The sequence below is a fragment of the Jatropha curcas genome, chromosome 10 (assembly GCF_041381405.1).
Source record: "Jatropha curcas cultivar XTBG-Jc1 chromosome 10, XTBG_Jcur_1.0, whole genome shotgun sequence".
NCBI lineage: Eukaryota > Viridiplantae > Streptophyta > Magnoliopsida > Malpighiales > Euphorbiaceae > Jatropha > Jatropha curcas.
In genome coordinates this window covers 19,944,499-19,958,840 of record NC_143160.1, presented here as the reverse complement: position 1 = coordinate 19,958,840, position 14,342 = coordinate 19,944,499, and the positions used below count along the sequence as shown (strand labels likewise).

General features: G+C 38.1%; 1 protein-coding gene across 2 annotated transcripts in view; it reads right to left on the bottom strand.

Annotated features, from left to right (window-relative positions):
• Window positions 1–14,342, bottom strand: part of RL2 (Root hair defective 3 GTP-binding protein (RHD3)) — a 36,356-nt gene that overhangs the window by 12,188 nt on the left and 9,826 nt on the right. For both annotated transcript variants that reach the window (XM_089715393.1, XM_089715394.1), the window contains 3 exons: window positions 5,495–5,660; window positions 4,198–4,322; window positions 3,822–4,084 (listed from right to left, as the gene is read on the bottom strand). In XM_089715393.1, coding sequence (XP_089571519.1) covers window positions 3,822–4,084; window positions 4,198–4,322; window positions 5,495–5,660 — 554 coding nt within the window. The remainder of the gene's footprint in view (window positions 1–3,821; window positions 4,085–4,197; window positions 4,323–5,494; window positions 5,661–14,342) is intronic.

The window sequence follows — 14,342 nt, the reverse complement described above, 5'->3', positions numbered from 1 at the left end:
GGGTCATTGATTCTGGTTGCACCGATCACATGACAGGTAACCCTAGTCTCTTATCCTCATTAAAAGAACCTAAACAATTTAATCGTCATGTTACTCTAGCTGATGGGTCCACATCTCCTGTCAAGTGTATTGGCACTGCCAATCCCATTCCATCTCTTCCATTGTCTTCTGTTTTTTGTTTGCCTCGTTTTTCGTTTAATCTATTATCTGTTAGCAAAATTACTCGTATGCTGAATTGTTGTGTCAAATTTTATCCTACTTATTGTGTGTTTCAGGATCTTTTGACGAAGCGGATTATTGGTAGAGGACGCGAGTCTAGTGGCCTTTATCTTCTGGATGAACACGTTTCATTATCTCTGGCTTGTGCTGGTGCTCTATCTCCTCTTGAGGTTCATTGTCGTTTGGGTCATCCATCATTGTCTACTTTAAAGAAGTTGTGTCCGCAGTTTCAGTCTTTATCAAGTTTAGAATGTGAATCTTGTCAATTTGCCAAACATCATCGTTTACCTTTAGTTCCTCGAGTCAATAAACGGGTTTCATCCCCTTTTGAGTTAGTTCATTCTGATGTTTGGGGTCCATGTCCTGTTATTTCTAAAACTGGCTTTCGGTATTTTGTAACTTTCGTGGATGATTATTCTCGTGTTACTTGGTTATTTTTAATGAAAACTCGTTCTGAGATATTCTCTATTTTTTGTTCTTTTTGTGCTGAAATTAAAACTCAATTTAATACTTCTATTCGCATATTGCACAGTGATAATGCTAAAGAATACCTATCTAGTTCCTTCCAATCTTATATGTCACAAAATGGTATTCTCCATCAAACGTCTTGTGTTGATACTCCTTCTCAAAATGGGGTTGCAGAAAGAAAGAATCGACATCTTCTTGAGGTTGCTAGGGCACTTTTATTCCAAATGAAGGTCCCTAAACATTTTTGGGCTGATGCTGTCTCTACTGCATGTTTTTTGATTAATCGCATGCCTTCTTCTGTGCTTAATGGTGCAATTCCTTATAATGTCTTGTTTCCTTCTAAACTTTTATTCTCCATTGAACCTCGTATTTTTGGTTGTACTTGTTTTGTTCGTGATGTTCGTCCACAGGTTTCCAAATTAGATCCAAAGTCCCTTCGTTGTGTTTTCCTTGGGTATTCTCGGCATCAAAAAGGGTATCGTTGTTTCTCTCCCGATCTTGACCGTTATCTTATTTCTGCAGATGTCACATTTTTTGAGAATACTCCATTTTTTCCTTCTTCTATACATAAGAGTGAGGGGGAGGATGATGACCTTTTAGTCTATGCTATCCAGCAAGTTCATAAATCTCCTACTCCTGCTCGTATTCCTGACCTTGCTCCTGCTCCTACTCCAGTGTCTGCTGCTCCTATGCCCACTCCTGCACCAGCATCTACACGCCCTCGTTTTGAACAGGTTTATTCCAGGAGACTAGGGACTCTTGACTCACTTCCTCCACCTGCCGTTTCAACAGAAGATCCGGTTCTCTCCACTCAACCTGAGCCTGTGCCATCCACTCCCCAGTCAGACCTTGACCTTCCCATTGCTCTTCGAAAAGGTAAACGCCAGTGTACCTACCCTATTTCCTCTTTTGTTAGTTATGATCATCTTTCTTCTTCATCTCGTTGTTTTGTAAGTAACTTAGACTCTGTCTCTATTCCTAAAACTGTTGTCCAAGCTTTGTCTCATCCTGGTTGGTGTGCAGCAATGAAAGAGGAGATGGCTGCCTTAGATACTAATGGTACTTGGGATCTTGTGCCTCTCCCGGCAGGTAAGAAAGCTATTGGTTGTAAGTGGGTTTTCACCGTTAAAGTGAATCCTGATGGGACTGTTGCTCGTCTCAAGGCTCGATTAGTTGCAAAGGGCTATTCTCAGATCTATGGCCTTGATTATTCTGATACTTTTTCTCCTGTTGCCAAATTGTCTTCTGTTCGTTTATTTATTTCATTAGCAGCTACTTTTGACTGGCCTTTACATCAGCTGGACGTTAAAAATGCCTTTCTTCATGGGGATCTTCAGGAGGAAGTTTACATGGAGCAACCACCAGGCTTTGTTGCTCAGGGGGAGTCGGGTAAAGTGTGTAAACTTCGAAAATCTCTTTATGGCCTAAAACAGAGTCCTCGAGCTTGGTTTGGTAGATTTTGCAATGTGGTACATCAATTTGGCATGCAGAAGAGTACTTCTGATCATTCTGTATTTTTCAGAAGTACTAAGACTGGTTTGATTCTACTTGTGGTTTATGTTGATGACATTGTTATTACAGGGAGTGATTCAGCCGGCATTACATCACTCAAATCATTTCTCCAGACCCAGTTCCAGACAAAAGACTTAGGACTGTTGAAGTATTTTTTGGGTATTGAAGTATCTAGGTGTAAGAGAGGCATCTTCTTATCTCAAAGGAAGTATGTCCTTGACTTACTGAAGGAAACTGGAAAGTTGGGTGCCAAGCCATGCAGTGCTCCAATGACTCCAAATATGCAACTTTCAATTGGTGGTGAGCTATTTGATGATCCTGAGATGTATAGAAGGTTAGTGGGCAAATTGAATTATCTTACCGTAACACGTCCAGATATTGCTTACTCTGTGAGCGTCTTGAGCCAGTTTATGTCTTCTCCTACTGTTATCCATTGGGAAGCTTTAGGACAGATTTTGTGCTATTTGAAAGGTAATCCAGGTCGTGGCCTGCTTTACAGTAATCATAGGCATTTGAACATTGAATGTTTTTCAGATGCGGATTGGGCAGGTTCGAAGGTTGATAGAAGATCAACTTCAGGATATTGTGTCTTTGTAGGTGGAAACTTGATATCATGGAGGAGCAAGAAACAAAATGTAGTCTCACGATCGAGTGCTGAATCAGAATATCGAGCTATGGCACAATCTGCTTGTGAATTAATTTGGATTCGTCAGTTGTTAGAGGAAATTGGCTTCAAGTCATCCTTGCCTGCAAAGTTATGGTGTGATAATCAAGCTGCTCTTCACATTGCATCAAATCCAGTATTCCATGAACGAACAAAACATATCGAGATTGATTGTCATTTCATTCGTGAAAAGATACAACAAGGTGTTATCTCTACAGGACATGTTAAAACAAGTGAACAGTTAGGGGATATCTTTACAAAAGCTTTAAACGGACCCCGGGTTGACTATCTTTGTAACAAGTTAGGCATGATTAATATCTATGCTCCAACTTGAGGGGGAGTGTTAAGGATTAGTTGTAAATAGAACTCTATTAGGAGTTAGATTCTAAATAGGTTTATAGTATCTTGTATGTGTATATATATGTGTCCCTATTGATGAATCAAATATAGAAAAATATTTTCCCACATTAAATCTACAAAATGAAACTACTATGTGATAATCAGGCTGCACAGCATATTGCCTTAAATCCAATGTTTCATGAAAGAATGAAACATATAGAGATAGATTGTCACTTTATTAGGCAGAAGATTCAATCAGGTTGTATTGCTACCTCCTTCGTCAATTCAAAAAATCATTTGGCAGATATTCTTACCATATCTCTTAGAGGTCCTAGGATTGAATATATTTGAACAAGCTAGAAGCATATGATATGTACACTCCAGCTTGAGGGGGAGTGTTAGATTATCTTGTAATTATTGGTAGAATATCTTGTATTCTAGATATGATTTAGGGTTTGAAATTAGCAGTTGACTTACCATATTTGTGTTGTCTTGATTTATTTAAACCTAATGTGCTTGAGGGAATAATCAAGCAAAATGCTTCAAACCTTCTCTAATTTCTCATAACTAACCAAATATATGTTTCAAAAAAAAAAAGTTGTAGAATTGCGTTCTCTACCTATCCTTCATGCGGATTAAAACTTTCCCTGCTTCTTCTCTAGCCTTTTTCTCCACTATATTTCTTGCATGCTCCCTCAAATTTTGCACCAATGTGTCAACTGCAGCCTTATCCAACTCGAAGCCAGCAAGAGCAGTTGAAAATTCTGATAAAGCAACCTCTGTCTCACGTTTAAGAAGTCTTCTTATCGAAGCCCATGTGTCTTTTCCACCAGCTTCAAATAGAGATTCTACAGGTTGAGTTAGTGCATCACTGAGTTTTTTCTGCAAATTAGTAATGTATTCAGATCAGGTTATTTAACAGCAAAAAGTGAAAACCAGTATAAAATATACTTCTGACAAAATCCCTGGATAGCAACATAAACCTAGCAAGTTACCTCATATTTGTTTTTAATTTCTGATAGCTTCAAACTGCATACAGATGATGCGTGTTCTTGAATATCGCGATGGAGTTTCTCACGTACTTTTGAAGCATCCCAATTAGCCTGTCTTATGGCAGCATCTGAGAAAGCAAGGCATTAAAAAGGTAACTCACCGAGTTTGAGGAAAGTGAAAAGGCAAACAGCATATCACTACAAAACACAAATAATAAATGTAGAAGGAATTCTCATTGACAAGAACAAGTAGTTCTTTTTGTTTTATTTTCCAAACCTCTCCACTACAAAAAGAAATTTAGGAAGAGAGAAAAGAATGCATCAAACCAAAAAAATAAATAAATAAGCAAAAGGGCTCGCCAATCCTACCTCATAGCAGTTGAAGCAAATCCTCCAAAAATCTAAGTCATAATGCAGATAAGCCAAAAGACAAATCTCATCCCATAAATAAACCCTGATGTCCAACGATGTTCCTTGGGAATTGTCACCAAGCTCTAATCATACACACCAGCGTGATGCAAGAATCCCAGAATGCCAGGGAAATCTTGCATCTTTATTCATTTCAAAATACCAAGGGTACAGCTTCTACCAAGATTTCGAACTCACAATGTCTTAGAATTTTAAAGTTCAATGTTATTGATATTTACGTACAATATTTGAATTTTTACTGTTCTTTGTATTTAGTTTCACTTAGGATAATGACAATTACTGGTCTCTAGTCATTAGCAATAACAACATAAACTGCACCCAAAAAGAAAAGGCCCCATATTACCTATTATACCATTTATGATCTAAAGGAGACCGCACAATGAAATGATGGATACAAGCAGTTGAAAAAAAATCATAAAGTAGAATTTTGGTAATCATTATAACTAGAATGCCGTAAATTTCACACAGTATCTGCCAATGGCACTCGCTGGGACTTTCCTATGGTCAATCCAAAGACCAGAACTCTGCCTCACCAGGCTGGCCTGATTGAAGTGAACAACTAACAGCTTTAGCATCTCAGATTATTTCCATATCAAAATTGAGGTTTCAACTAGGCCAACAAATGCAGAATTCTATCTGGCTTTCATGCAGCAAAATTTAGGCAAACATTTGCCAACATAGTGCATTTTTATATCCTATCTAAAGGACAACTAAACGTAAGCCAAGAAGCAACTACTAATTCACCAGGAAAGGCATGATCCAATTTTGTTTCAGTACAGAATAAAACATAAATAAACACATACGTACAAACGATCACTATCAATCAACAAGCATAAGTGAGTGCATCTGATTTTCCGTATGCATTGATTACCTGTACACCCTTTGTCAAACTCAAGCATGCAAGATCGACTAAAATTACGAACAAAAGCAGCGAATCCTTCTCCACCACTCAGTGACTGTTCCAGCCTTGTCTTAAAATTTTCAAGTGTTCTAGAACGTAGATGCCCTAACATGGTAATATAAGCAGGATGCACCAGCTGCATAATAAAGAAGAAACTTAATCTTCAGAACTGGCGACAATTTTAAATGGCCCACATTGAGGAATAATACATCAGTACCATAGATATATATATATACAAGGAAGAAGAGGAGGAGTTATCTTCAAGTACCTAATGGGATGAGGGAGTAAGCATAGAAATATAATCAATAGTAAGTGTGTACATGTATAAAACAAAGAGTGAAATCGCACATTTAGGATCTGCAATAACAGAGGACATTAACAAGAGGAGCTCTCGAATTGCATTTACAGATTCTCCAAGCTTAACGCTTGAATTGGATACCAAGCAAGGCAAAGCTTAAGCACAACAATAAAGAAAAATGGCTGAAAAGAATGACGATAAAGAACAAGTATTATATGTGCTAAAAGATTCCATCTCTGACCATTTTTAATTTAATTCTAAATGCAGACTGTAGTGGTAACAGATACATTTTGGCTAAAACTTCATAATTCTAATCCTTTTTTAGGGCCCCAAATTTCACAATTGATTGGGGATTTTGATGTTTTCTGTAGATTTAATGTGGAAAAAATATTTTCTTCTATTTGATTCATCGATAGGGACACGTATATATACACATACAAGATATTATAAACCTATTAGGAATCTAACTCCTAATAGAGTTCTATTTAGAACTAATCCTTAACACTTCTCCTCAAGTTGGAGCATAGATATTAATCATGCCTAACTTGTTACAAAGATAGTTAACCCGGGGTTCATTTAGAGCTTTTGTAAAGATATTTCCTAACTGTTCACTTGTTTTAACGTGTCCTGTAGAGATAACACCCTGTTGTATCTTTTCACGAATGAAATGACAATCAATCTCGATATATTTTGTTCGTTCATGGAATACTAGATTTGATGCAATGTGAAGAGCCGCTTGATTATCACACCATAACTTTGCAGGCAAGGATTTGATGCCAATTTCCTCTAACAACTGACAAATACAAATTAATTCACAAGCAGATTGTGACATAGCTCGATTTTCTAATTCAGCACTCGATCGTGAGACTACATTTTGTTCCTTGCTCCTCCACGATATCAGGTTTCCACCTACAAAGACACAATATCCTGAAGTTGATCTTCTATCAACCTTCGAACCTGCCCAATCAGCATCTGAAAAACATTCAATGTTCAAAAGCCTATGATTACTGTAAAGCAGGACACGACCTAGATTACCTTTCAAGTAGCACAAAATCTGTCCTAAAGCTTCCCAATGGATAACAGTAGGAGAAGATATAAACTGGCTTAAGACGCTCATAGAGTAAGCAATATTTGGACGTGTTACGGTAAGATAATTCAATTTGTCCACCAACCTTCTATACATCTCAGAATCATCAAATAGCTCACCACCAATTGAAAGTTGCAAATTTGGAGTCATTGGAGCACTGCATGGCTTGGCACCCAACTTTCCAGTTTCCTTTAGTAAGTCAAGGACATACTTCCTTTGAGATAAGAAGATGCCTCTCTTACACCTAGATACTTTAATACCAAAAAATACTTCAACAATCCTAAGTCTTTTGTCTGGAACTGGGTCTGGAGAAATGACTTGAGTGATGTAATGCCGGCTGTATCACTCCTTGTAATAACAATGTCATCAACATAAACCACAAGTAGAATCAAACCAGTCTTAGTACTTCTGAAAAATAAAGAACGATCAGAAGTACTGTTCTGCATGCCAAATTGATGTACCACATAGCAAAATCTACCAAACCAAGCTCGAGGACTCTGTTTTAGGCCATAAAGAGATTTTCGAAGTTTACACACTTTACCCGACTCCACTTGAGCAACAAAGCCTGGTGGTTGCTCCATGTAAACTTCCTCCTGAAGATCCCCATGAAGAAAGGCATTCTAAACGTCTAGCTGATGTAAAGGCCAGTCAATGTATCTGCTAAAGAAATAAATAAACGAACAGAAGACAATTTGGCGATAGGAGAAAAAGTATCAGAATAATCAAGGCCATAAATCTGAGAATAGCCCTTTGCAACTAATCGAGCCTTGAGATGAGCAACAGTCCCATCAGGATTCACTTTAATGGTGAAAACCCACTTATAACCAACAGCTTTCTTACCTGCCGGGAGAGGCACAAGATCCCAAGTACCATTAGTATCTAAGGCAGCCATCTCCTCTTTCATTGCTGCACACCAACCAGGATGGGACAAAGTTTGGACAATAGTTTTAGGAATAGAGACAGAGTCTAGGTTACTTACAAAACAACGAGATGAAGAAGAAAGATTATCATAACTGACAAAAGAGGAAATAGGGTAGGTACACTTACGTTTACCTTTTCGAGAGCAATGGGAAGATCAAGGTCTGACTGGGGAGTGGATGTGTTGTAGGGCTGCTGGACTTAGGGTAGTTTTACTGCTATTTACGGTGTTTTTATTTAGTTATTCAGTGTTTATCATGTTATTATCAGTTTCTTTGTTAATGGGTGTTAGTGGGGTGGTTAAGCTAGTTATTTATCGTAATGGGTAGTTATTAGTTGGTAGTGGGTAGTTTTAGTTTTGCATTTAGTTGTTTAAAAGGTTGTGATATCAGGAAAAATGTAAGCAGAATTTCATGAAAATGTTTTGAGTTCCTAAAATTCAGAGATTGTAGGGTTCTCTCTTAACGACCTCTAGGAGATTGCAGATTCTCTCTAAGTCTGTCACCACTGATGGAAGGAAGAAGACTCCTTCTAAGATACTCATCTCAAACCGGATCCCCTAATTCGAAGACCCATAACTAGATCCAAATTTGGGACCATAACAATTGGTATCAGAGCCAACAGTTATGGGCGAATCTGTTCAAGACCAGCTTACCAAACTCTTCAATTTACTCTTATTCGAGCAGCAGGCCAATCAGACCCGTAATGAGAAGGTTGAACAACTTCGTGCCAAATTGGATGCCATGTCTTTTGACTTGGAATCCACAAAGAAGGGGCTGACTTCTTCAAGTGCTGAAAGTCAAGCACTGAAAGCAAAGGGTCCAATAGGTTCAGCCAGTCTAGAATCTCCTAAGGGCACTACAACTGTTTCGAAATTCACAGAGTGGAGGTTCTTGGACCACCTATGAGGAGTAATAATTTAGGAAAGTTGGCAAAATTGGAACAACCTAAAACCGCCGCAGAGCGAATAGTTTTCCAGCAAATGTTTCAAGTCTCAATAGTTGTGTGTATAGAAGATAGAACGGAGAAAAAGAAAGAAATAATCCAACATCAATTGTTAGCACAATTGGAGGGTCTTGCTTGTGATTTGGCAGCCTCTAAATGGGAAGGGAGTGGGAAGAAGCAATTTGAGAATGGCATAGAGGAAACATTAGAGGAGCCATTTGATCCAGGAATATTAATTAAATATAGAAGCACAATAAACAGCTCCTTATTTGCAGAATAATAGAGGGTAATAAGGATTTTGTTTGCATCACATTTTTACAAGTTGAAGATTGCATGTCGTCCATCCTTTGCGCTTGAGGACAAGCGCTTTTTCGAGGGGGAGTATAATGTTATAGGGCTGCTAGCTTAGGGTAGTTTTACTGCTATTTACGGTGTTTTTATTTAGTTATTCAGTGTTTATCATGTTATTATCAGTGTCTTTGTAATGAGTATTAGTGGGGTGGTTAAGCTAGTTATTTATCGTAATGGGTAGTTATTAGTTGGTAGTGGGTAGTTTTAGCTTTGCATTTAGTTATTTAAAAGGTTGTGATATCAGGAAAAATGTAAGCAGAATGTTATGAAAATGTTTTGAGTTCCTAAAACTCAGAGATTGTAGCGTTCTTTCTTAACGAGCTCTAGGAGATGGAAGATTCTCTCCAAGTCTATCACCACTGATAGAAGGAAGAAAACTCCTTCTAAGATACTCATCTCAAACCTGATCCCATAATTCGAAGACCCATAACTAGATCCAAATTTGGGACCATAACAGGATGGCACAGGCTCAGGTTGAGTGGAGAGAACCGGATCTTCTGTTGAAACGGCAGGTGGAGGAAGTAAGTCAAGAGTTCCTGGTCTACTAGAATAAACCTGTTCAAAACGAGGGCGTGTAGATGTTAGTGCAGGAGCGGGAATAGGAGCAGCAGACACTGGAGTAGGAGCAGGAGCAAGGTCAGGAATATAAGCAGAAGCAGGAGAGTTATGAACTTGCTGGATAGCATAGACTAAAAGGTCATCATCCCCCCCCTCACTCTTTGTAGAAATTGAAGAAAAGAATATGTTTTATTTCTTTCAATTTGTGATATATTTTCAACCTCTACTCTACTATAAATATACAAAAAATTGTTCTAATATAGGAAGTAATCTAAATAGGAATAACCCTAAACTAGGAAACATAATCTTTACACTAATTAGGAATAAACCTAAATTAGGAAATACAATATTTACTTTAATCACAAAGATTTCAACACTCCCCCTGAAGTTGGTGCATAGATATTACTCATGCCCAACTTGCAAACTAAAGAATGAAACAACTTGCTATGCAAACCTTTTGCGAAAACATCAGCTAGTTGCTCTTTTGAAGCTATATAGGAGATGCTTATAACACCTTCAACTATCTTCTCTATTATAAAGTGACGATCAATCTCTATGTGCTTAGTTCGATCATGTTGGACTGGATTGTTCATAATACTTATGGCTACTTTACCATCACAAAATAAGAATATATTTGTTGTTTCAACCAACTTTAACTCTTCTATTAATCTGCGCAACCATAGAAGTTCACAAATTCCCTATGCCATAGCTCTATACTCAGCTTCTGCACTGGACCTTGCAACAACAGCCTGCTTCTTGCTTCTCCATGTGACCAGGTTTCCTCCAACAAAAACACAATAACCTGAGGTTGATCTCCTGTCATCAAGGGAACCAGCCCAATCCGCATCTGTATAGCCTGTTATTGTTAAATGGCCATGTTTAGAAAATAAAAGTCCTCTACCTCGAGCGGATTTTAAATATCTCAAAATCCGATGCACTGCTTCTAAATGAGACTCCCGAGGGTCATGCATGTACTGACTCACTAAACTTACTGCATAGGCAATATCTGGTCTAGTATGGGCAAGGTAAATCAACCTCCCAACCAATCTCTGATACCTGCCAATGTCAACTGAACTTCCCACTCCAGCTTGAAGCTTATGATTAGCTTCAATAGGTGATTCTGCAGGTTTACATCCCAACATACCAGTTTCTTTAAGGAGATCAAGGATATACTTTCTCTGAGAAATAAAAATCCCTTTTTTTGACCTAGCAACTTCTATCCCAAGGAAATATCTCAACTTTCCCAAATCCTTAATCTCAAACTCCCTAGCTAACAAATTTCTCAAGTGAGTCATTTCTTTTTCATTATTTCCAGTCATCACTATATCATCAACATAGACAATAAGCAACGTGATCTTACCTTCATGATGTTTAATGAATAAAGTATGATCAGCATCGCTCTGAATATACCCAAAGGAAAGCATAGCTTTACTAAATCTTTCAAACCATGCTCTTGGTGATTGTTTTAGCCCATATAATGACTTCTTCAGCTTGCAAACTTTTCCTCTGGTTTTGTCATCATCAAATCCAGGGGGAATCTCCATATACACCTCTTCTTTCAAATCACCATGTAGAAAAGCATTTTTAACATCAAATTGATGTAACTCCCAGTCAAGATTGACTGCACAAGACAACAAAATTCTGATTGTGTTCATCTTGGCTATAGGGGCAAATGTTTCCTGATAATCAACACCATAGGTCTGGCTGAATCCTCTGGCTACCAATCTAGCCTTGTACCTCTCAATTGAACCATCTGCCCTATGTTTAACTGTGAACACCCATTTACATCCAACTGGCTTCTTTCCTGGTGGAGGAGTTACAAGATCCCATGTCTCATTTTTTGCCAAAGCTCTCATCTCCTCAACCATTGCAGCCTTCCATTTTGAATCCTGTAATGCCTCTTGCCAATCCTGCGGTATAGAAACAGAAGAAACAGACAAAACAAAGGCTCTATAGGAAGGGGACAGAGCATTGTAAGAGATGAAATGGGAGATGGGATGTTTAGTGCATGTTGTAACTCCTTTTCTAAGTGCAATAGGGATATCAAGGTCATTATCAGAAGGACTGGAATCAAGATTAGAATCAGAATCAACAGGAATTAAAGAAGACTCAACAAGTTCTTGCTCTTCTGTATTTTCAGGGACCGAAATTGGAGAGGACGGTTGATCAGAGGTCTCAAGCTCCATGGTTGTATCTGTATTAGTCCGCCGTGTGTAGGTTTTCAAATCAGGTCTATCCAATCTTCCTAGAGATTTGGGTGGTTGCTCTCTCTTACTATCTATGTCTACAGGAATCTCCCCCTGGAAAGAAATGTCATCCATCACCTCTTCCATCTGATATTTCTCCCCCTGAAGAGGTGACTGGAAAGAAAAATAAGATTCAAACTCCCGAAAGGTAACATCCATACTCACAAAGTATTTTCTAGAAGCAGGATGATAACACTCACAAAGTATTTTCTAGAAGCAGGATGATAACACTTGTATCCTTTTTGAGTAGTAGAGTAACCAACAAACACACACTTCAAGGCTCTAGGATCTAATTTGCTGAGACCATTCTGATGAACAAAGCAAACACATCCAAAGACTTTAGGAGGTACAACATAAGATTTTTTTCCTTAAAGAACCTCTAATGGAGTTTTAAAATTCAAAGTACGAAGAGGCATACGATTGATAAGGTAGGCAGCAGTCAAAATAGCATCCCCCCAATATGGTTTGGGAAGATTCATAGTGAACATAAGGGACCTAGCTACTTCCAGTAAATGCCTATTTTTCCTTTCTGCTACTCCATTTTGAGCACTAGTATTGACACAACTAGTCTGATGGATAATACCATTAGAATCTAAATAGGTACGAAAATCTGCATTCATGTATTCAATACCATTATCAGTTCTTAGGATTTTGACATGCGCATCAAACTGAGTACAAATCATTTTATGGAAATTCTGAAAACACGAAAAAACTTCATTTTTTGTTTTCATCAAATAAACCCAAGTCAATCTAATGCAACAATCAATAAAGGTCACAAACCATCTATAACCAGAAAGAGAAACAGTTTTAGTAGGACCCCAAACATCAGAATGAATAGTAGCAAAAGGAATCAAATTTTTATTATTAATCGGAGAATAAGAATGCCTGGTGTGTTTGGAAAGTTCACAAGCATCACATGCTAATGAATTAAAATCACATTTAGCAGACAAAGTGGGAAATAAACGTCCTAAAACAGAAAAAGAAGGATGTCCCAATCTCCTATGCCATTGAATAATTTCATCGGAAGGATTTCTAGAAGTTCCTAACAAAGCTTGACTGGTACCCGAATTTGAAAAACTACAAACGTCATCCAACAGATACAGTCCATCGCGCATGCTACCACTACCAATCATTCTCCCCGTGTTCAGTTCCTGAAATATACAATGAGTCGGGTAAAAAGTTACTTTGCAATTAAGTGCTTTTGTGATTAAGCTGACAGATAACAGATTAATAGGAAATCTGGGAACATGAAGAACATGGGAGAGTTTAATATTGGAAGTACAGTCAATAGAACCTGTGCCAGCAATTGGTACTAAGGAGCCATCCGCAATGCGAATTTTGTCCGTGCCTTGATATTTAGAATATGTGAGGAAATGTTTTATAGAGCCTGTTGTATGTTTATTTGCTCCTGAATCTATAACCCAAGAGGGTTTTGCAATTTTTGCAAGAAAGGTAAGAAAAGCATTACCTGAATTAACAAAATTGAAGGCCACAGTTTGAGTCGAGGACGAATCAAGCTATGACAATAATCATTTCAGGGACTGAATCTCCTTATCAGAAAAGCTTCCAGCAGTAGATGGTTCCTCAGATAAAACTCCACAATCAGATATGTGCGCCTGTGGTCTAGAAGAACTGACCCGCTTTCCTCCACGCCCTTTAGTTGGGCGTCCATGTAATTTCCAGCAGAACTCCTTGGTGTGCCTGTTATTACCACAATAGTCACAAAATAATTGATCTATATCTGAAGAACTGTTCTTTGCAGCCTGGATATGTTCTCTTGTAGAATTAGCAATCAACCCTGCTTTGTCAATGGTAGATCTATGAACCATAGCATTCCTCCTAGTCTCCTCTTGATGTACAAATGAGTATGCTTGTCGTAAGGATGGAAAAGGATCTCGTCCAAGAACTTGGACTCAAATCTGATCATACTCGTTATTTAGGCCAGCTAGAAAATCATACACACGTTCTACTTCAATCAACTTCTGAACTTGAGTCGCATCATCAGTACATCTTGCTTGAAAATCTTGATAATAATCTAGTTCCTGCCATAACCCACTAAGTTCAGCAAAATACTGAGCGATGGTCAGATCTCCCTACTTGGTTTCATGAACTTTCTGTCGCAATTCATACCTTTGAGCATAGTTTCCAGTTTGTGAATACGTATGTGAAGCAGCATCCCATATTTTCTTAGCTCTATCAAGAAGCAAATATCCTCGGAAAATAGTTGGCTGCATAGAATATATTAACCAAGACATAATAAGGGAATTCTCGGATTTCCATTTGTTAAAACCCAGATCTGTCGAAACTGGTTTAGTCGCTCCACCGTCAAGGTATCCTTGCAAACCTCTTGCTTCAATAAATAATAAAGAAGACCAAGACCAAGCTAGGTAGTTTGTTCCATCCAACTTCACTGGA